At 45.2% G+C, this 24130-nt stretch overlaps 1 protein-coding gene across 22 annotated transcripts in view; it reads left to right on the forward strand.

Annotated features, from left to right (window-relative positions):
• Positions 1–9210, forward strand: part of TPM1 (tropomyosin 1) — a gene marked incomplete at its 3' end in the record, with an annotated part of 28098 nt that extends 18888 nt beyond the window's left edge. For 5 of the 22 annotated variants that reach the window (XM_081122484.1, XM_081122489.1, XM_081122482.1 and 2 more), the window contains one exon: positions 7841–9210. In XM_081122484.1, the coding sequence (XP_080978610.1) occupies positions 7841–7923 (83 nt within the window). Of the gene's footprint in view, positions 1–1281; positions 1365–2769; positions 2962–6578; positions 6717–7840 lie in introns of those variants that run through there. The other 17 variants (XM_081122473.1, XM_081122488.1, XM_081122490.1 and 14 more) reach the window with 10 other exon arrangements.
• Positions 9211–24130: the final 14920 nt, after the last annotated feature.

Here is a 24130-nt window from a genome sequence, read left to right on the forward strand (position 1 = left end):
TTCTTGGGTTTCATTCTGTGGCTCTTGAACTCTTGGACCTGAGTCCTCTGCTTGCCAGGTGACTGTGAGCCACCAGACAGGGCAGGTCTTTTTTTGTAAGGGCAAATGCCGTCCAGTTTTACCTCACACACCTCAGCAGCGGGGCAGGTGGTGGGTGGTAGGTGAGAATGACGCGGGAGTATTTCCTGCCGTTAGCGATACCTCCTGTCAGGCGGCATGGATCTGTTCTTAGACACCACCCATCTTCTTCCAGGGATGAATTCAGCGTAAGGGTTTGGGACTTTCTGTCATTAGTTATCTTGGTAAAGGCTCTGTGTACTGACAGAGGATGGGGGGCATAATAGGACATTGTATTTGGGGATTATACTTAAGCATTTCTCCCCTAAGATATTGAGGTTTTATTGTAGCACCCGCTCTGTGTCACAGAAATCCTAAATGTTGAGCTCGGAGGCTTGTGAAGGGTCAGCAAGGAAAAAGAAAGAACGCAAAACTACATAAAATATAAACATTCAAGGCAGAAGGCGTTAAAGAGGGGACGAGGTCGGTGCGGGTGATAACCAAGCTGGTAGAGGAGGGAATGGCAGATGGTTGCAAACGGTGTCTCCGGTGCGGCAGAGTGGGCAGCCATCGCTACAGTAGCCGCCTTGCAGACTTGGCACTGCACCGCCATAAAGGGTGTGGCTCTCCTCGCCTGTCAGGCCTTCTGGACCCCTAACAGGGCAGCCTGGGTGGGAAGACGGATGGCTTATGGCACTAAGAAATCCGTATCCGCGTGGTCTAGTCTGTTCAGCCGGTCAGTGGTTTGAAGGTGGAGCCTGATACGGGTAACAGACTATGGTCACAGACTGTTCTTCCAAAGCACTGCCCTGAGATATTTTTTTCCACTGTTTATAGTGGCAGTTGGCTGACTCCAGCGTGATTAAAATATAGCTGTAGGAAAGAAAGACCTTCTATTACTCCCCCAGGAGACATCCTCCTATGGTTTTGTTTAGGGCTTAACGTGGTTTACTGATAGACCTACCCTATTTGTTATGATTTTCTTATTGCGCCTTTCTTGTTTTATTTTCTAATGGGTTTTGTTCTTTTTGTTTTTGTTTCAATTCATTTAAAAACAAAACGCACGCCTCCTGCATTGGCCACCCGCTGCGGCACCACTTCCTTCCTGCATTGCCCTTTTCTTGCTGCTGTGTCGGGGTGGCGCCCATGCCACCCTCACTCACCCTCCATCTCTTGGTCACTCTCCATGTCCTTGCACCTCTGCCTCCCACTTCCCGGTCATAGACGAGCTGTACGCTCAGAAACTGAAGTACAAGGCCATCAGCGAGGAGCTGGACCACGCTCTCAACGATATGACTTCCATGTAAATGTTCATCCACCCTGCCTGCTCGCATCCGTGCATTCATGCTAATACGATAAACTCACCGCTGCTTCCTTCTGTGCCTCCAGAAGCTCCATCTTCACACCTTTCTGCTTACTCTCTGCCCAACCTAGGACAGTTGTTGTTGTTGGTTTTTTTTACATTCTACTAATATAAAGGCCAAGTAGATCAAGTCTGTCTGTACAAACTCCTATCCCTTCAGGATCCACCCATTTCTCGATCTCTAAGCTAGGTTGTTCCCACAAAGCACTGAACTGGGATTTGAGTGTCTTGAGCACTGTTCTTTCAGGACATTCAACTAGGCTCAAGTAAAATTAGAAAGCCATGCAGTGGTGTGGGAACTCCCCAAAGAACTATCAAAAATGGTTTTCTGAGATTCAATTAAATAAAATATCGTTTTCAAAAAAGAAATAAATTTAAGGACCCTAAAGTGTCAGGTTAGAGAGGCGCTGAGGGAAAGGAAATTGATCCAATGCAGCTGTACAATATCATCTCCTCCTCACTGTTAAGAGTTGTAGAGACACCCACTGCTGAGTAACCACGCCTTTAATTTTCTATTTATACAAAAGGAATTAAAATACCCCCAGTAAACACCACAACTTGTGTCAAAGCAATGGGACATACACACAGCACCGTATGAGCTTGGGAGTCAGTGGCCCAGCTCTTCTCCTGCGAGGTAGTGAGCACTGCGGTCCATAGTCTTATTCTCACGAGAACCTTGAGCATACACAGCTAATTTACATATTACTAACCAAACCTAAATGTTAAACTTCTGCCTCTAAATTCTAACCTGGAATGTTCCGCAGAGGGTTCTCTTCGTCGTAATAATCTGGCCATGAATTCTGGATAAGCCGGAAATTTCACTTTCCAGGCCCACCTGTCTGCCTTTACTCCAAGCAGGAAAAATGGTCGCTTGAAGAGTGTGGCATGTGCCTGCTGCCTTACTGCTCGTAGACTCTCCACATTACCCGTGGAGTCCTGACGGTCACCATGGAAACTGGAGAGCGGTCCATCTTCCCTCATTTGTAAATGAGAGGGTGGGTCAGATGGTCTCTCTCCGAGGTCTCTTCCATAAGACCATACGTGTGATTCTATGGGGAGAATTTGAAGCGTCACGTATGATCATTCCGAAAGATGGGTTTAGTTCAAAATTCATTTTTCAGTTCTGTTCGTGGGTCTTCTTAAAATGGACCCTTATCCAGGGGGGCCCTGTGACGCCTCGGGTCCAACAGCTGGGGGCGAGGCCCCCCCCCCCCCCACAGGGGCAGCTGGCAGCAGGTGTGCATGTCCGCTTCTCTCCTGTGTTTTGAGTGCTGCTCTCATCCGGTTTTCCTTTTTTTCCATTGTGCCACTTTATTTTCCTTTTTCTCTCACCTTTTCTCTTCATGCAGATAAGTTTCTTTGCTTCACTTCTCCCAAGACCCCTTCCTCAAGCTGGACGCTCCACCTCTCTGAGCTCTGCAGTTTGTCTCCCCTCCAGCTGACTCTGGTCCTCTCTTAGCGCCCCGCCTTAGGCCGGGCGCACCTGTGCTTCCTGTTTGCAGAAGCTCGTGTCAGTGTCAAATAAACACTGTTAAGCTATCTCTGTTCGCTCTTCTTTTTACTTCACGTTTTAGTTTCAACATTGAATAAAACTATAAATCTGCTTCACGCATGTGAGGGTTAATTTTTGGCGGCTTTTTTTTTTTTTTTTTTTGCATTCTGAACATTATACATTAATATGAAGAGTTTCTGAGGCAGTAGTTCCTTGTGGAACTTTTTTAAAAAAAATACTCATGCCGAGCCGGAGTGGCTCAGTTGGTTTAGTGTCGTCCTGTGCACCAGAAGGGTTGCCAGATCGATTCCTGGTCAGGGCACAACCCAGGTGTGGGGCTCACCCCCAGTCCAGGCATGTCCGGGAGGCGGCCAATCAGTTTCTCTCTCTCTCTCCCTCGCTCAGCATGTCCTCGGGTGAAGATTAAGAGAAGAAAAAATAAATTAAGGAAGGAAAAATATTCATGCCTGGGTCCCTCTCCGAGTGTTAGTTCACAAAGGCCAGAGTGAGGCCCTGGGCATTTGTGTGTTTTTGGGGGGTTGTGACGGTTCTGGTGCGTAGCCCCGGTTAGAACCTCTGCACAGGACGCCCTCCTTCGCATCGGAAGATCCGCCTTGAGCGGCATCTTCCTCTGCCAGAGGTTAGTCGGGGATGTGGCGAGCCCTCTGTTGACATTTAGGTGGCCCTGCCTCAGAGGACAGGGCCAACCAATGCAGGGCTCGGGGCGAAGGCTCCGCAGCCATCCCACATTGCCAGGGATTTACGTATTGGGAACCAAACGGTGAAAAAGAACTTGGATCAGACCGTGTCAGTTGAGGTTGTTGTTGACTCTCCTTTTACACCACAGAGAAGAGTAAGCTTTTTAAAAGTGCACGCATTACTTAGCCGCCTTCGTTTTGATCGTGAAGTGGCATCTCAACTTTTCTGAACCTGATTATGTTCAAGTTGAGATTTATTTTCATGCTCTTAAACGCGTATTTTTAGGAGGGGTTGTACATACATAATCTTTGCAATAATAACTGGTTTTGTATTGTTCTTTTTCATTTGTGGACACTTTTAAAGTATAGTCGTTAACGTTGATTCTTCCCCCTTTCCCCCCCAAAAGTGGTTAGTGGAAATTGTTCAGAATGCAATTACATTTTATTTGGGCTTCACTGTTTCCTTCAAAAACAGCACTTAAGTGATAAACACACATACACACACACATACTGCAAAATTAGAACTTTATAATGATACGGACTTTTGTTTTCTAATTTCCAACATTTCTCCCTCCTCAACCATCTGGCTATATTTCTCCTGTATTTTAAATATGGGTGATCTTCACGTGTTTGTGTGTAGTGTTTGCTAGACTAAGAGATTTGACATAGCACTATTTACATTCAGTTTATACTCATAAATTTGGACAAGCTGAAAATAATATTACTCCACAAAGACCTCAGAGCAGATAATAAATACTGATTTAAAAGGGCCATAAATTAAAGTGTTTTAGTAATGGTATAGTAGGCTTTTGAAAATTTAGATTCTGGACAATGTCTCTCCCTTGAGAGTGTTAAGACTTCTATACTGTCACGATTTTCTTTTCCTAAGACTCAGTGGCCCTGCTTTTGACTCTGGATCCCTGCCTTGTTCTTTAAAAATTAGAGTAATAGAAGTGGGCCTGTCTATGAGTAACCTTGCTTCCTGCAGTAGACAAAAAACGACAAGTCTGAAAGTTCTGCTGAGCATGTGTTCAGCTAATTCTGGAGGCACATCTGTTGTTTTGAAACCCTCCCAGAGACTTTCACACTTTCTATAAGTGTATTCTACATGGGGAAATGGGAAACTGATAGATTGGACAGGCAAATCTGGAACAGCCCAAGAAGGTCTGAGTACATAGCAAGTTGATTTTATCAAGAAGTTGTCAGAACCCAGGCTTCTGGTTCAGAGGGCCAGGCCATAGCCACAGCTGCTGCAAGAGCCTCAGCTGGACCAAACCAAAAGCATTACTGAGCCTGGGCACTAGAGGCCCCGGACATCTGGGAGGTAGGCGAGGAGGGGAAAGTACTTCCAAGTGTGTAACCGGTTCTGGTCCCTGCCCTCAGGCCACCCAGGCGCACACCAGCTCCATGGCAGCCAAAGTGGAACAGCAGCCACGGAGGATGTGGTAGGGACAGCTGTCAGTTAAGCTGATTCACATTGACCCTCTGGATTCCCTAGGGATTCTTCCATTCCAGCTTGGCTATCATGGCTCAGCAAACCGAGATGTCCTGCCTGCCCTTGGCAGTAGTTCCCCACGCGAGAGGGTGAATGTACTCGTAGGGTTTAGATTTTGAAACCCCAAGCATGTACCATATTCAAGACACCGCGGAAGGTAGTCAGGATGTGGTAAAGAGACGAGCCAGGAGTGTTCTTGCCATCTTGTGGGAAGACAGATGAGTGAAGTGAGTCTGAACTAATAGATGGTGTGTATTTAGAGTCAATGAGGAAGAGAGAATAATTCTGACTGGGAGCCACCTGGAGGAGGTGACAATTCGCCAGGGTTTTGAATATTCAGAAAATTTGGATGAGCAAAGAGGACAAGGCCAGCGATATTTTCAAGCTCAAAAGCCTAACGATTATCACTTCTTTCCCATCTCCTACCATTTATAAGAGAAAGTTAAAATAAGAATTGATCAATTTCCCAGCACACCTGGGGCCAGAGACTGGACGTTTTCACTTTCCCCAGGGGTAGGACTGTCAGCTTTTCAAGATCATTAAGTAGAATTTCTGGGTTCTGAAATTGAAACATCATTTGAAACAATCATGTGTCCTTCAGGTTTTTGTGGTAGGTGCCAGGCTTTTGCTTGTGTCCCCTGGATCAGCAGATACAGACTGACTCCTGTGGTCGGGTTCCTCACCATGTCAGCAGATTACATGCCCAACGTGTAAAGTTTATGTTCATGCTGACTGATCTCCATGTAGATGTTTTGAGATTTTGTCCATTTTTATATCATCCATCTAGTTCCAAACATAAATACCATCTTCAAGAAGGAAAGATAAATGTTAAGTCAGTTTCGAGTGGAGATAAGTTCCTGTACTTTGGCTGTTTGAGTGGGGTAACACACACCCTATATCATGGTGATGGGGGGGGGGGACAGAGCTTAGTTCTGCATTTCAAAAAGTGTTAACCCTGGTAGCCCCTCTTGATACCACCTGAAAGGAAAGCCAGCCCTTGACGTGGAGATGAAAAGGGTTCCGGGAAGAGGTGAACAGAAATGGACAGGTTGAGGCTTCACCATAGATCTCCACTGAGCACTGGCAAGGAGTAGGTGACGTGCTGGGCTCGCCTCCAGCCCTGCCTGGGTGCCTCAGGCTGTTGCCAGAAACTGCCTCCAGCTCATTTCACACAGTGGTGCTAGCGAGGCGCAAGAGGAACACCCATTCTCTCCCCTCTTCCTACCCTGTTGCTCCCTTTCCTTTCCCTCCCACCAAGAGAGAAATCCTGGCTCTTGCTAAGTCTGCCAGGCCTTTACCACCCACCTTCCTGGGCACGGGACAGATGACCACGGGTGAGGGTAACCTGTCCAGCAAGCACCCGGTGCCGGAGGTATCTCTGTGTTCTGCCTGTGAACTCCCTCTCTCCAGGTCTAGCTAACCTCTCTTCTTCCGCCTCTTCTCTTCTGCTCACCTGCTTGCTGACCTGTCCAGATCAACTCTACCAGCAACTTGAGCAAAACCACCGCCTAACTAACCAACTAAAGCTGGCCCTGAATGAGGATTAACCTTAAGTGGGGAAGGACTTGGGCTGAGTTCTAGGGATGGAGCCCATGGTCAGGAAATCTCACTAAGACTGTTACACCTTCAACGCAGGGGTGCTTTCTGCAGAGATGTACATGAAGGGATTCGGCCAAAAGGCTGGCCTTGCCTGCATTTCCCTCTCATACCTGGAATATTTCAGTTCTCTCTAATCCCCAAATACTTTTTATGGTAAAATACAATCATGTATATGAGTAAATATTTATAACAATCAATTTGGCACTCCTCTTTGCAATAGTAGGTCTTGTTTGAATTGGTACAAACAAGCTAAAAAAAAGAAAAGCTAAAAAAAAATTTGTTTTCTACTATAGAGAACTGAGTCCTACTTTAAGTTAGAAAGCCAAAGCAGAGGGGTGTGTATGTGTATACCTATATATCTATATATATTATATATAGGGTATTATATATATAATATATATATTCCTATTACATATTCATATTCCTAACTTCTTAATATCTGGTATAGCGTTTGAAATATGATTAAATGTACTATGCTTGGGCAAAATAGCTTTTGAAAACAGGAGCTCATGTCAGAAGTCCCTGATTGTCCGAAAGGTATGCTTTTGTTCAGTCTCACGGTGTTGTTGGAATCTGGTGAGAAGGCCATGCTGATAATGAATGGAACACTAAGAATAGTAAGAGAATGTCCTACTGAAGTGTGCATGAAACATGTTGGTCTTCTTTTTTAATGAACAACAGAAATAAATCATTTCAAAAGTTGTCAGAAAACCTATTTACGTCCCCTTTGTTTTCTGCGAGATTGTGTTACGGCACAACTCCCGGACCCTTACCTGCCTGTAGCTCAGCCGTGTCTGCTGTCATTAACTCGGTGCTGCAAGCAGCCCTCCCTGTTCCCGCAGCGCACTGCCGGCGAGCCTGCACCAAACTCCTGCGTTTTGTTCTCGGAGTGGAACGTTGGTGGAGGTTCACCTGGCCGCTCTGTGAGAACCTGCTGTGCCTGTAGTTCCTTTGGGTCGGAGACAGCTCCCCTCTCCGTAGGTCCTTGTCTGGAAATGAGGAATGTCTTACAAGCATGCCTAGTCCTAATCACCTCATCCTGTGTTTGTGATTGATGTTTGCCTGCCTAAATGTACAAACCACCGTTGTGTCCAAAGCACAGCTATTCATGACTTAATTTTCTAATCCCACCACAGAGAAAGTGGCTCATGCCAAAGAAGAAAACCTTAGTATGCATCAGATGCTGGATCAGACTTTACTGGAGTTAAACAACATGTGAAAACCTCCTTAGCTGCGACCACACTTTCATGTTGTTTCTGTTGTTTTTTTGTTTTATTTTGTTTGGGTTTTTTTTTTTTAACACTATGCTTACCATGAAACCCCTTAAATGCATTACCACTGTCACAGAAACATCCACAGATACTGGCTACATCAGAGGTGGGGAACACACACACATGCACACACACACACAGAGGCAGGCCCGTGTCAGAGGGACCATGATTTAAATGTGCCATTTCCCAGGTTGACGTTGCCACACTTCATAGAGGGTCTGGCAACACAGTCTAGGAATCCTCACTAAATCAGACAGGTTTCCACTCAAAGTGCCAACGCTACATTCAACAGGAAGATTGCTGTTGGAAACGATCAGGTGTGGATTGGTGCTACTTGAAACAAAAGGTCCCACTGTGGTCTTTCGTTCAATATTGTACAATTTAGAATTCTGTCCAACACTAATTTATTTTGTCTTGAGCTTTACTATGAGATGAGACTATGGATTCTGTATGCCTGAATTCACCAAAGCCAAGGGTTTGTAAGCCACACTGCTCTTTTAAGACTTCTGTTTCCTTCTAATCGGCACACTTGGAGCGCATTTCAACTCGTAGGATAGCAGTCCATGTGGATGGATTTCCACTCTATTTCTCCATGTTAAAGTGAAAATTTTGGCACTATATACAATTGATAACAAACATTTTCTTAAGAGTTATAACTACAGTAGTCTCCCCCCTAATCCACGGGGCATATGTTCCAGAACCCCTAGTGGAAACCTGAAACCGCAGACAGTACTGAACCCTGTGTATGATGTTTTTTCCTGTACGTACTCACCTTCTCACTTAAAGGGAGCGCTTTACGGCTTCTCTTTGGCAGTTCCAAATTGACAGCATCACACTACTCTTGCACTTTGGGGCCATTATTAAGTAAAATAAGGGTCACTTAAACACAAGCACTGCAATACTGAGACAGTCGATCTGATAACCAAGATGACAACTAAGTGCCTAACCGGCAGGGAGCATAGAGTATGGAGACGCTGGACAAAGGGAGGATTCACGTTCTGGGCGGGACAAAACGGGACAGCGCAAGATTTCATCATGCTACTCAGAACGACGCTTGATTTAAAACTTATGAATTGTTTATTTCTGAAATTTTTCATTTAATATTTTCCAACCGTGGTTGACCGCAGTTAACTGAAACTGAGGACCGGGAACCCGTGGATAAGGGGGGACTACTGTATATATAAACATTGTATAATGATATGGAATAAAATGCACATTGTAGAACATTTTCTAAACTTGGTGGTCCTGTCGTTTGTATGTTTTTACTTTGTGACCTTTAGATCATGAGATCGACCTACCTTCTCTCATTAATGGTTTCTTAAAGCGAAATAATATCCCAAAGTTCAGGAAAAAACTGGGTGTCATGTACTATCCTCCCAGATGCACTCAAGGCAGCATCCCCCTTGGTCTGTTAAAGTTACCACCAAGCTGAAAAGACCCTTTTCAAAAGCCTTTCTCCGTGTTACTGGGGTATATCTGCATAGACATAAAGGCCTTGTGCAATAACTTTATTGGCTTGGGGATTTTCCCTCAAATATTAGCTACGCCTTCAGTGGCATGCACACATCAACAAATTGTGGGTTGAGCACCAAATCTGCGGCTGTCCCCTAGCAGCGTGATTCTACTTAAAAGTATTGCTTTAACAGTCTCTGTGATTTTCTGCTTTCTAACAGTGAGTTCCAAATTCCAATTTTTTTCTCCAACGTGGAAACTGAAAATATCATAGGCTGCTCTGGAAGACTTTAAGCAAACAAAAAAAGATTACAAACAATCTTAGTTGGCCAAACTTGTGCAACGGGCAAGAAGGACATCCTCATGAAAAGCAAACATGATAGAATAGAATTAAAGGGAAACTCATTTGGATGCATGGATAATAGTTTCACTGAAGGGTATTAAATATCTCTGTAGCTGCTTTTCCAAGCCCTTTCATCAGGTATTTTCTCTCCACAGAAAGAAAGGGTGTAAGGCAAGTAAACACTCTGGGTCTCAGCCTTCCCATGTCTTCACCACCCTAGGCTCACCCCTGCCGGTCCTCACTGGACAGTGCCTCTGCCTACCCTCGTCATAGGGGCCTTTCCTAACCCAGCGCTCCTCGTTGGGAGCTGGACCTGGCTTCCTCTTCAGTAGCTGCCTAGCCTGTTGGGTCACTGAACCTGAGATTCTTCATCTAAGGAGCAGGAGGTTAGTACCTAGCTCTTTGGTGATGATTGTGGAGTTCTAATTTATAACGCATGTAATGAGGTGCTTAGCACAGCTCCTCGGGCCTGCGTGATGACCATTAACCGCTGTTGTCCTCAGCCTGCCGTGTGCTTCATAGGCCTCCACAGAGGGTATTTAATATCCTACTTGGTGGAGCTGGGACAACACTAACTTTGCCCTAAATGAAGGTTATTCGTGCTATTCTCAGATACCAAGTGCCAGAACCTGTGGAGCACCTGACAAATGTTATTTCAGCTTCATACCCATCCCCATGTTACTAACAAGCACAGGGAGGCTGAGTGAACCTAGTCGGCTCCATAGCTCACAGTAGTAGTGTGGTTGGGTTCCAAACCCAAGGCCTGTGTGGCAACAAAGCCCCGTTTGGATTCTTCCTCTCAATGTTTCAGGTGTTATACAGCAGAAGAAAAGCAACTACTAGACATAGGTAGAAACGGATGAAGCAGCAGGTGTAGTTGGGAAAGGAGGAAACTGGGACACTGGAGGTTAAGTGAGCTTGTAGCTGACAGTGATCACAAGTGGGTGGTTTAACTTCTTCCCTGGTCCCAGGGACCAGGTGAAGTCAATTAATGAAACAGCATGCCATTTCAAAGAATTATTGCCTGATCTTTCTGATAAAAAAGGGAGAACACCCTGTCTCCACATGACACACCTTGGGTCTGACCCAGCGTGATAAGCAGAACACGCCGTTCTGTGAGGCCAGGGAAGAGAGATTAGGGCTCCTCTGTGTGGCAGGGCCGAGGCTGGAAGCTGATATAGTCACCATTTAGAAAACCGTGAAGTACAGAGAAAGAATTCAAGGTTCGTACTCTAAATTCCCTTGCTGAAATCGGCAGGCCCAGGCGTCAGAATGAACAGTTGGAGGGTGCCCTGCTCAGAATATAAAGCACCGGAAATGCAGAGAAAGGCTACAGGGAGAGTATAAGCATCTTCTGAAAATGTTTAAATTTGTGATGAGGGTTCTACAGTCTGTTATTAAGGAAGAAAGAAAATTGCTTTGTGGATACAGTCTGAACTTTTTGAGACTGGCATTGAGAACAGCTCCCCTACTTACTCCTAGAGACACCGTTGGTGTGTGCTGGTGTGTGCCCTCCACAGTTTAATGCTTTGGGTCTGGTTTTTTCCTCCAGGAAAAAAAAAAGTCTTTTTTACTTGAACAAATAGTTGAGTATATGTTAATCATTTTTTCTACCTGTCAACATGATTTTTAGATGTGATTTTTTTTTTCAATCTGCAGTCAGATGTTACATATACACAAAAAATTTGAATTCTCCAATTTAAAAAAAAAGCACTGGGGTGCTCAGGGAGCCATCATTTCCAGAATTAGAAACGGGTTTGGCAAGAAATTAGAAATGTCGGTCAGTGCAAGAAGTGTTCCTTCCATTATATACACTTTTTGACATTGAGGGTTTTCAGACCACATTCCTCCGACAGATGTCATAAATCCTGTGTGTCAAACAATAAATGAAGCTATGCTGAGGTTTCACTAATACGAATGCAGCTTTTGCCAAATTTTTGACAAATGAGTTTTGACCTAGAGCGGGGAACTGGTTCCTGCTGCCTGTGAGTTCTATTTCTATCGGTTGCCAAGGCCGCGGAGAACAAAGAATAGAGTCAAGACCTTATCAGGGCTGCCGGGGCTGATGCCCTAACCGAAGTGCTGATTCAGAGCGAGGGGAAGGCTTGTGCTCGTGGAGGCCTGGAGAAGGCTTGTGCTCGTGGAGGCCTGGAGACGGTTAGTGGCTTTCTCAAGGTCATTCAGCTGGTTGAGTCAACCCCGTGGAGTTCAGCGCTCCTGTGGCGTGGGCAGCCCAGGGCGGGCCTTGGCAAGCAGAGGGGCCAGCTTTGAATCCTGCTCCCACTCACTGTGTGCCCCAGGTTAATTTGACCTTTTGAGCAGCAATTCCTTTATCCTTAAAGGAGATCGATGGTTTGCCTCTTGGCATGCTTGTGCGCTTGTTCACAAGCCTGAGAACGAAATGAAGTGAGGTGATGTGTGTAGAGGGCCCCCCTACTCTCCCTCTGCTCCCGTCCTGCCCCTCAGCCCTGCGCCTTCCGCCCCCACTGCACTGGGTCCTTAGGGAAACTGAAAGGAACTTTTTTCCTTTTAAAAATGAAAATCCCCAGTACCATTCCCCCAGAGGCACTCCTTGCATTGCAAGGGTACCCCACACATAAAAGACATTCAAAATACGTTTGTTGAAAGGACCAATGACCTGGACACAAATGCTGAAGCCATAATTCCAGATCACCTGCACACAGGAGGTGAAGAGTGTCTCCAAGTGATAGATTCAAATTTCACCTTTAAGCAAAACACCGGCCCCTGAAAATAAGTTTCTGTTGCCCCATTCGTGAGCCGCACTGGACGTGCTGCTGAGTGAGGGGACAGGACGTGGAATCCTGCTCACAGCCTCGCTGCAGATGTAAGTGAAGGCCGTTCAGCCCCTGCTCGTTCTTGAGGAACACTCAGCGGGACAGCTCCAAATCCACTGTCTCCAGAGGAAAGCTAATGATGGGAAAGGTAAAAAGCCCTGTGTGTATGTGTGTGTGTGTGTGTGTGTGTGAGAGAGAGAGAGAGAGAGACCGAGACCAAGGGATGATTCTCCATTCTGTCCCCACGGGGCCAACTGGGCATGGCTGGGCTGGAGAGTGGGAGAGGTGGCTTCTCAGGGTCGATGCTGCGTGGGGGTGGGGATGCGGAGGTGGTGAGCCCTGATCTGTTTTCTGACTCAGGAGACACCAGGATTTGGAATGCCACCCTTCCAGTCAACTCCTGTTTCCTAGACTCAAATCAATGTTAAACTCCCAGGTATGTGCAGCGGGATAATGTAGCTCCATGGCCTTCCAGTGAGCCAGGTTTTATATATTGACTACATCCCACCTCAGCACCCCCAGCCCCCATCCCATCCCATCCCATCCCATCCCATCCCATCCCATCCCATCCCATCCCATCCCACGCCCACTTCCTTTGTGAAAACCATGGTTCACAGTAAAACAAACGGCCAGGTAACTACTTGAATCATGCTTTGGTCAAAAGACACTGGGGAGAAAGAAACTTTCCTCTGCCCTTCAAGGTTCTTTCGCTAGTCTACATGATACAGGTTAACAAGTGAAAATAACCAAATTTAATTACATGTGTTCATATGGGAGCCACACATACATGAGTGGTTCAGGGAGAGCGGGTTAAGATGAGGTATGTATGACTTTCTGAGTAAGGAGGAGGCAAGCACTTTGAGGCTTCATAGAGAAGAAAGATTATTTGCAGACAGAAGAGCAGATGTTCAGTAATGAGATGTTGGCTCTGCCCTGTAGATAAGTCATAAAAAGTTATCTCTAGAAATAACTTTTATTATGGGCAAGGCCCAAGTTCAAATTCTTTAAGGGAGAGGTAAAAGTTTTTCATGAGCCCTCAGGGTCTTGATTACCTTAGGTTCAAAATAACTTACATGCTGAAGTGGCACATCATGGGAAGGCCTGTTCTGAACCCCGTATCTGATCCAAAATCGTTAAGTATTGTTGCTATAAAGCCCAGTGATCAGCCTGTTAGAAATGTGACCCAGCACCCAGGCAGTAGGTTTATCTTTGTTTTTAAGGTGGCTTCATAGGGATGGCTAGGGAATCACATCTCAGAACCCAGCCAGGACATGATTAATTGTTGGCTTGCTCAAAGATTGCCATTCCCTGATTTGTCTTCTTCCTATGTTCTCAGAAAGCACTTTCTAGAACACTCCAGGATTGTCTGCCTTAGCATCTTCCCAAGAAATTAAAAAGGAACAAGGCAGAATAATTTGTCTAGGAGTAGGAATGTACTAAATGTAAAGAAAATGTGCCTCAATGAAGTGTTTCTAGTCTCAACTCCTAGAAAACTTCCAGTTTTGCTCACCTCTCTTCAATCGCTAATCCTCTACTTGAAAGTTCCTATCTGGGATGTCTACTATTTCTGTTTTGTGCTCTCTCTCCCCCCTCTGATTAAATTTTCTTATTACTCTAACCCAGAGATCTTCAATCTTTTTCATCTCATGGCACAATAATTACTAAAATTCTGTGGCACACCAAAAAATATATTTTTTGTTGATCTGACCAAAAAATGGATATAATTTTGATTTATTTACAAAAATAGTAATTACCTACCCTTTTTGCTCCAAAATGACTTTTTTTAAAACTCCAGTGACGCCCTCGCTGGTGTGACTCGGTTGGAGCGTCGTGCCATAGACCAAAGGGTGAAGGGTTCCATTCCCTGCCAGGTCAAGTCATATACCCAGGTTGCAGGTTAGATTTCCAGTCGGGGTGCCTATGGGAAGCAACCGATTGATGTTTCTCATATCAATGTTTCTTTCCCCCTCTCTCTTCCTCTCTCCCCGCCCCTCCCTCCCCAAGATCAGTAAAAACATACCCTCTGGTGAGAATTAAAAAATAATTTTTTAAAAAAAATTTTAATCAAGTGCCTATACTTGTATATAAGGATTTCTGGTATCAAGAATCAACCAATCAGGTACAACCTTATTATGTGACATGACCGATAAGATGTAACTCTATTGTATGACCTACATATATTTATAGTTCAAGATGGCATTCACACCCACCGGCTATTCTGTTGACTGTTGTCATTTTTTTTATTTGACAATCTAAGGGAAAAGAGGTCAGTGCCCCTGACTAAATAGTCAGGTGTCGTATGTTTTAGAAATTCTTGCAGCTCACCAGTGTACCGTAGCACACGGGTTGAAAATCGCTGCTCTAACCTCTTGCTCTGCTCACTTCTCTTAAACACAAAAAGGGCTTTCATATTGTCTTCTAATCACTAGAAAATACATGGAAATTAAGATTATACATGAGTTGGCCCATGGGACTAAGAATTAAATTTATTTCCACTTAAGAAGCACATTATTTTAGGGACTATAGGTTGGGGGTCGTAGGACAACATAGAAAAAGCATAAAGTAGACCTCTTGCCCTCAGGAGTCTGTGGTCTAGAGGAAGCAAGGCACACACATTAAAAAATAATAGGGGCCCAGCCGGGCGGGGCTCAGCAGTTGAACGTTGACCTAGGATTCAGGTGATTGGGGTTCAATTCCCGGTCAGGGCACATGCCCGGGTTGCGGGTTCGATCCCCAGTCTGGGGCATGCAGGAGGCAGCCGATCAATGACTCTCTCATCATTGATGTTTCTCTCTCTCTCCCTCTCCCTTCCTCTCTCTGAAATTAATAAAGACATATTTTAAAAAATAATAATAATAGGATTGTTTGTGTGGCAAATTGAGAGTAAATGATATAGGAATGCTTTGAAAACAGACATCCTGTCCCCTTCCTGGAAGATTTTAACCACCTAAAATCAATGGAAACGGCTCTCTTGGGCATCTGTATAGTTTTCTCAGGAGTCTTCAGCCACAGGCAGTTCTCAACTCACCCTTACCTGTCAAACCTTAGAAACAAGATCTCTGCTAGTTTAGTTCTGCTATTTACCCTAGCCACTGAGCTTTCTGTTCTTTATTGTAGGTTTCTTCTGCTGGCCTTAATTTAAAAATTCTCCCCTCTTACCCACCCCCACACCTTGTTTTATGCCATTTAATTATTTTTACTTTGTGGTCTTACCATACTTTGCTTTTATCCTAGAGCATCTCTTAATCTTCAGAACAAAGAGTAGACTATCAATAAATAATTAGATAGACCCTTAGAGACTATAAAATCTGCTTTCTACTCCACTAGGGAAGTGGAGGGAATGAGAGTCACCACTAACACTTCTTCCATGGGAAGACTCCCCAGTGCCCTTTCTTGTGGTCTTTAGAGAAGACAGTGGCCTGATCTGCTAGGGTTGCCAGACTTCACCCTTACTAATGGGTTAGGAGCCCTGGGGATCTCCAGATAACCCATTTTCCAGCCTTCCAGGAAAGATGAATAGTGAGGTGGTATGCCAGAGAGACTTGGGTTTCACTACTGTATAGATAGGAGCTGCTGGGGGTTGTGAGTTCCTTTGCTTTTCTAGTTTTGGTTCCCAACCAAGAAAGATAAAGTATTACTGATAAACACAGCATAATGAAATTTGGATGAAAAAGACTCTGACCTGAAGGATTCATTCTACTTTGTATAACAGCAATAGACACCTTATGCAGTTAAAGAAATATGTAAATTTCATGCAGCAATTTGCAAGTTCAAATGAAAAGCTCTTTGCTACCTTTGGACACAGGGTTTCAAGGTAAATAAACTGAAATGTACAGATAAGGTACAAGCCACCATATAATTGTATACATTTTGAGGTTTTTTGTCACAAAACGTTTAAAACCAATAGAGAAAAATCTGTAAAGTAAAAGGTCACTCATAATCTCACCACCACTTTAAATAATTTCCATGTATATTGCGTGCAGAGCTTTTTATTCAAACTTTATTTTTTATTCAAAAACTTTTACATAAGCCCCTTGCTATGTCGCTAAGCTAGTCCTCATGGTATCATTATATGATTCTTTATCTGGTTACGATGCCATAATTTGTTCTCCTATTTTTAATCATTTAGATGATTTCTGACTTGCTTTCGGAACTAGAACTGATGTGAATTCTTTGTAATTTGGGTATGTTCTGACTCATAGGAAATGAAAACATACAGTTTTTTGTTTTTGTTTTTAATTTATTGCTGACAGTAACATACACGTGTTTGGGTTTGTTTTTTAAAAAATAAAAAAAAGTTTTTTCTTGTAAATGTAGGCATACCCTAAATATGGGGTGGGCAAAAGTAGGTTTACATTTGTTCATATGGAAAATAACACAGTAATGAATATATAATAATACAGGAATAAACTCTGTGATTTAAGTGACAACTGTAAGCCTACTTTTGCCCCACCCTGTGTAGTGCTAACCTCCAACTATGCACTGATTCCTGCTCCAGCCTGGACCGACAGCCCATTTGATTTCCAGGCTTTGGGTTCTTTAAAAACACACACACACACAAAAACAACAATAACAAAAAACACACACATTTTCTCCAAACTAGTTGAAACAGAGGCCTTGAAGAAATCTAGCATGTTATCTCTGTTTCTCCACATCCCCTCCCCCCACCAACACAAACACACAAACTTGAACTTTAAGAGCTGCTATCACAGCAGCCACCCTGCCCTTTCCTGTACCTCACGTCTAGACCCAGCGCTGAGGCACGTGAATCATGGGCTTGTGGGCTCCGAAGTACTGCCCAGGGCCGTTCTTGCCTCGGTTTTGAGAAGACCCTTAATTAGTGGTAATGAACAGTGATGGAGGGAAGAAAAGATAAAAGAAGCTTAAACTGCTCGCAGTCTAAGACAGTGGGTAAAATCCCGGGCTTTGCAGTAAGACCAGAATCTGAAGGCCACCTCTGCCGCTTACTGGTCGCCTGACTTTGAGTAAGCTACTTAACTTCCTTACTCCACCAGAGAAATGGGGGTGATAAAAACAGTACCTGCATTCATGATTTGAATTTGCTTGTAAATCTGGATGAAAAATTGATTGATGTTGCACGTAAAGTTTTCAGTACAGTGCCTGACACAGCAAGCTCTCAACTTCTTTTGTTGTGTTATTTATTTTTTAATATATTTTTATTAATTTCAGAGAGAAGAAGGGGTAGAGAGAGAAACATCAATGATGAGAGAGTCATTGATCGGCTGCCTCCTGCACACTCCGCACTGGGGATGGAGCCTGAAACCCGGGCATGTGCCCTGACCGGGAATCGAACCTTGACCTCCTGGATCCTAGGTCGATGCTCAACGGCTGAGCCACGCCAGCCGGGCCGTTGTGTTCTTGTTTAAACAGACCTGAGTCCTGTGTCCTTGATAGCAGCCCTTAGACCACTCCTCCCCAGGCTTCAAAGAAAGGGCTGCCCTTTGCTGCCTCCCTGCTCACCTGTGAGGCTGCCAGGTGGTGCTGTCTTTGTTCATTCAAAGCTGCCTCTGACATTCATTTCAGCAGCACGGTTCAGGGCCAGATAGCGAGTTGGATCTTCCCCCTGAAATCACAAGGAGGCAGGGCTTCAGGGCCCTTCTGGACTAAAATCCAGCATTGGTGAATGGCCAGAGAGCCCCTCTCCAGTGGACTTGATGGGGGGGAGGGATGACCAGCCATCTGAGAGCTGCCTCCTTGTGGCATCCAGCCGAGAGTGCCCAGGTCCTGTGTCTCCACCAGGGCCATGGGTTTGCCTCCGGGGTTTGGTTTCCTGGGGACTTCTCAATGACACTATGGAAACCCAGCTCACCTGGTTGTTGATCAGACTCAGGAAAGTTACCTGGGGCCCTTGAAGTTTTCTTCAGACAATAACAATATCCTCATCGTCCTCCGGTGAAACCCTTAGCATCTGAGTCCTGCTTCGTGTTTCCTCTCATGGGATGCGGCTCCTGCCTCTGAACCTCAGCCGTGAAACCCGAGGTCAGCAGGAGGAAGCAGGCCACTGTCAGTCATAGCAGGTCCTGGGTAGGGCAGGCGCCCAGCTTCATAGCTGTGGCTTTTGTCTAGGGAGGTTTGGGGTGTGGGGCCAGGCACAGGGACCGAGCCAATGCCAGGAACAAAAGCCAGGCACCTGCTCTGCGCTTTTGGGTCTGGTTGGTCAGGATATCTGACACCAGGGAACATCTTTCCTTTCACACTCCATTGTCCTGAGGCTTCAATTACATTCTTGACTCAGAGCCCAGGAATGGGGATAGCAAGCACTCCAGAAATCCTTAGAGCAGCGGCTCACTGGAGTTTCCAGCACCCCCACCTCCTAACCACGCTGCACCCCACTGGTCTTCCAGGTGGAGGGTCTAACCACCACCTCACGGAGCCGGGAGAGCCTCCTTCAGCCTCCGAGCTGGCTTGAAGGTGGGCCCTACAGGCTGGGTACTGAGTGTATCAGCAAAAGCAGGGCACTAAGAGAATGAGAAAAAATGATGGAATTTAATATTTTATATTTACCCCCAAAAAGTATCATAGAAGTCATCACTGGAAGAAATCTGAATATCCTTTGTCTGCCTCCACTTATTTTATAGTGAACTTTTAATTCACTCCAAAAAAAAAATTTTTGTAATTCAAAATTTTATTTTGAATTACAAATGTGTGAAGGTATGCTAAGCAGACCGCCTGTCTCTCCAATGCATGGCCACCACCATGAAGGGCTGGGCCCCTCCGCACGCTTCTCACTGGCCACCTCCCCCCGTCTGCCACCAACACGCATTCGCACCTGTCCACGCCCAGAGCCACCACTAATCCCATGGGGCTCCCCCGACCACAGCTACATCTCAGGTGTAATGTTTCCTGTGCTTTTGTGAGTCTGCGGCACTGATAAAACCCAGGGTCAGTCCCTGCTGTTTCCCAGCTAACAGGTGGGGAATTTGAGGTACTTGCCTCTCTGAATTTCAGATTCCTTCCCTGGAAAAGCCTGTCCTTTGTGGTTGTGTTAAAGAATAAAAGAAAAAACATGTCCAGCCCTGGCATAAGGCAGGCTCTCAAAAATATCAGGGTTGTTGCCCAGTCAGTGTGGCTCAGGGGTTGAGCATCAACCTAGGATCCAGGAGATTGAGGATCGATTCCTGGTCAGGGCACATGCCTGGGGTGCGGGCTTGATCCCCAGTAGGGGACGTGCAGGAGGCAGCCGACCAATGACTCTCTCATAATGGATGTTTGTCTCTCTCTCTTTCTCTCCCTCCTCTCTGAAATTAATTTAAAATATTTTTTCTCTTACTCTTCTTGAAATTCCTGTGTTACTAATGCATTCTTTGACTTTGACTTTCCTTACCCACTTGTCTTATTTTAAAATGCCAGAGCCCTAGGGAAAGGACTATATTAATCGGAAACAAAACTTTGTCTTCATAGCGATTTTGCCTTGGAAATTTTCTAAACCAGGCAAACCATCTCCTGTGGGCCAAATTAACCCACCACCTGTTTTTGTACAACCCGGCCTTTAAATTTTTAGTGGTTAGGTAAAAACTGAAAAGAAGAATAATAATTCATAATATATGAATGTGATATGAAATTCAAATTTCAGTGTTTATAAATACAGTTTTATTGGAACACAGCTACATCCCCTCACTTATGTGATGTCTATGGCTGCTTTTGTGTCACGAGGACAGAGTTGAGTAGCCGTGACAGAGACTTATGGTCCACAAAGTCGCAAATATTTACTATCTGGCCCTTTACAGAACAAGTTTGCTGACTCCCTAAAGGGAGGCTGTTTGTCCTCTTATACTTATCTCATCATCTTGTTCCAATATTTTTTATAAAATTAATCTCATTTTAGCCCAGCCGGGCATGGCTCACTGGTTGAGCATCAACCTAGGATCCAGGAGATTGAGGATCAATTCCCGGTCAGGGCACATGCCCGGTTGTGGGCTCGATTCCCAGTCGGAGGCGTGCAGGAGGCAGCTGATCAATGACTGTCTCCCATCATTGATGTTTCTATCTCTCTCTCTCTCCCTCTCCCTTCCTCTCCCTGAAATCAATAAAGACATATTTAAAAAAATAATAATTTTAGTGAGGTCGTGACACTTGCTATAGGATAGTAATGTGTAAATAGAAATCTTATGAATAAAATCATATTTTAAATATTTTTTGTATTTCCACTTAAAGTAATTATTTAGGTTTAGAGAAATGCAAATGTTTTCTTTCTGGGCTTGGGGGTCAGGTTTGTCTGGAGCAGGCACTCCATTAGCCCAGAAGCACCTCCTCTTTATCTGATCTTTTCACTGCTCATAAATTCTTGGAGCTCAGACCATCGGCGCTGGTGCTCTCCATACTTAATCTCAGTTTCAGCTTACTGGAGGCAGATTGTTTGAATTATGATCCAAGCAAGAGAGAGACTTTTCCCGGGGTGGGAAAGGGAGTGATTTGCTCTGGTGCTTCCAACACTCTGACTGGGAAATTATCTATGTGCTGCTAAGTGGTTTCCATGCGGTAAGGAGTAGGGGTGGGAGCCCACAGGACAGCAATTCCAGAATTGGTATTTCTTCTATTGCTCCCCACCCTACTCTCAAGTTTATTGGTAAATGTGGGATTGTCATTTTGGCCTCCATTCAGGCCCCCACTTGGACTCTTCCTAAACATCTGGGTTTGCAACTGGTCAACTTCAAGGAAAGTAAATTTGGTGATTTTCAAGGTAGATGTCACCTCCCACTCAGGAAAGTTGATGAGATCTGATCTTGGTCTGAAAGTTGTGATCTCCCCTGGCTCTTTGGAATTCTAGATTTTCCTGGATTTGACAGAGAGATTTTGTTGGTCTTGCCAATGTGAACCTTGGAGGTCTGTTTTCCCTCTGGCCTTAGAGTGTCACAGCAGGGTACTTCCTGCCAGTAGCAGCATAGGAGCCTTCGAGCCACACTTTGGATTGCTGGTGAGCTATTTAAAAGTCACCTTCACCTTCAGGCCATGAACTGAGGGGAGTTTAATGCAAGGCAGCGACTTTGGCTCTGCCTGCCCTGGTGAAGTTTTCCATTTCCCCACATCCACAGTGTAGTGTGGTGTATGTCATGAAATACCTTTAAACAAAGAACCCCCAGTCTTTTCCCAGTGTGAACAAACTATGCTAATCAAAGTGCTACCGCACTCAAAACACTTCTGACACCAGATGTGTGGGTTGTCCACACATCAAGAAATTCTTTCAGGCCAGCTGTGTGTCCTACAATTCAATTCAGTTCTGACACTATTTACCTGGAGTTTGCATCTGATCCCACAGGTTAAGGGCTCAGTTCCACAAAACCACCCCCACTTCAGACACCTGTACTTCTGACCAACCAGCTATAAACCAGGGTTCCTATGACCCCCTCCTTGGGTTCAGTCATTTGCTAAAACGGCTCACAGGACTCAGGGAACCATGTTTACAGGTTAGTATAAGTATGTAATAAAGCAGGAGCTTCTGTGCCCATGGAGTTGGGGTGGGGTGTGCTATCCTCCCAGCATGTAGGTGTGGCTCCCCAGACCCCATACTATTGGGATTCTTATGAAGGTTTTGTGTAGACATGGGTCAATTATTCAGTTCATTTTCAGCCCCCTGCCCTCTCCAGAGAATGGAGGGGCTTCTGATCATGGCTTGGTCTTTCTGAGGACTAGCCCCCATCCAGGATTCAAGAGTCACCTCATTAGAACAAAAGAAACTTCTATCACTAAGGAAATTAAAAAGATCTATGTCAGAAACTGGGATCAAAGACTACATTTTAGAAAAACAGATTCTCCTAGCATCCCTATTTACACGGGTTTTAAGAGCCCTGTATCCGAAATGAGGGATAGACAGACAGATAGAAATTGAGATACATATTTCTTACTATTTCACAAAGAGAGACCTAATTTTATAGCTATGGAACTGAAGACCAGATTGTTGAAACAAGTTGCCCAAGATCCTGAAGCTAACGGGCAACAAAGTTCACATTAAAATCCAGGCCCCTGACCTAGAAGCCATAGCATTGCCATTGTACACACTGGCTTCCCATGGCTGGTGGAGGTCAGGTGGCAGGTAGAGCAGGAAGGCAATAGATTACTGGTAGGTGGGACAAGCCATTAAAAAGAAGAGAGAACTACTCTAAGCCAGACAGAAGAAGTACCAAGGACTGCACAAGCCCATCTTTGATACAAGCTTTTGATATTTATTCATATTACAGAAAGTATGAAAACAGAGCTTCAAGACACGTACCCTAGACCCTGCTTTCAGACCTAAGCTTCTGCTGGCTCTATGGGCTCTGCATAGGCTATCTCAGTCAATGCTCACAACTATATGAATAGGTAAAATAGCCCCATTTTAATAGATAACAAAATTGAGACTCTTAAAAAGGACACAGCTACAGTAGTAGAGCTGCGGTTGGAACACATGGTTGGCTCTGTGCAAAGCTCAAATTCTTTTTGCCATTTTATGCCGCTTCCCTGCTGAGAATGCTAAGGTAGGAGAGGAGGGGCCCAGTGGGTGGCAGTTTGAGGAGGAACCAGGCAAGGCTCCAAAGCCTCCTGATGGACTGCCATCTGTCCTGCAGGGAGCTGGGGGTTGAGTTGAAACTGAGGTGAAAGTCCAAGGCAGAAAACAAACTGCCCCAGAGAAAGTCGATCCCCTTCCCCCAGGCCAGGGTCTGTGGCTTTATTTCTCTCTGATGTCTGGCAAAGCAGAGTACCTGGCGATAAAGAACCCACTTGATCCTAAAGCTGGGCTAATTTTTGTCAGGAAGAAAAACAAAAACAAGTGTGTGGACACTGTGTGGTATCTCCTCTTACAGAAAATTCCCTAAGAGGATTGGGCAGTTGGACCCAAACCATGCTGACCCTGATGCCAGAATCAGCCTTTTAATGAGTTCGCCTGGTTCACCTGGTGGGAGGGTTGATCGCTCTAGTCCAGGCCGTGCCAGCTCTCTATCCCCCAGTAGCACAACCGTCCCATTAAATGGACTCTCTCATGCGTGTCCAGCTCAGTCTGGAGACCCCTGCCCACCAGGGCTGCACGATGACTGTTGTGGTCCCTGGGTACTCTTGCCTCTGTGGGCCCCCTTCCTCCATAAAAAAAAAATATTTAAATTACATTTTAAGTCTGCATTTGTATGTTAATGGTTGTGTAAGTAGATGGAGAAAGTTCCAGGGGTGCAGAGAGTGCAGGCATTGCCAATAAGTCTGCTGTTTGACAGAGGAGCCAGAAAAGGGAAGGGAACAAGGTGCCTGGGCTCCCTGGAGAGCAGGGTGGCCACACTGCTGGCATAGGTAGGTAGGTGGATGTGGAGCGAGGGAGGGTGGGCACTGGGTGGAAAGGGGTGGAGGCAACCAGGTGGCAAAAGGCTGCGAGGTGCATGAGTGACCTCTCTCCGTGGCCCTCAGAATCTGCCCAGTTACCAGCTTGTCCAGTGTGGTTGGATATTTTGTAGGCGACAGCGAAAGAGTTGAGTTTTGTGACTATTTTGATACCAGCTGAAACCAAAACATGAGCACATGTGCAGGAGCAAGGAATCAGCAAGATGCTGGGAGTGAGGTGAGACGGGCCAAAACCTGGGGAAG

The sequence above is a fragment of the Miniopterus schreibersii genome (assembly GCF_964146895.1).
Source record: "Miniopterus schreibersii genome assembly, chromosome: 1".
Classification (NCBI taxonomy): domain Eukaryota; kingdom Metazoa; phylum Chordata; class Mammalia; order Chiroptera; family Miniopteridae; genus Miniopterus; species Miniopterus schreibersii.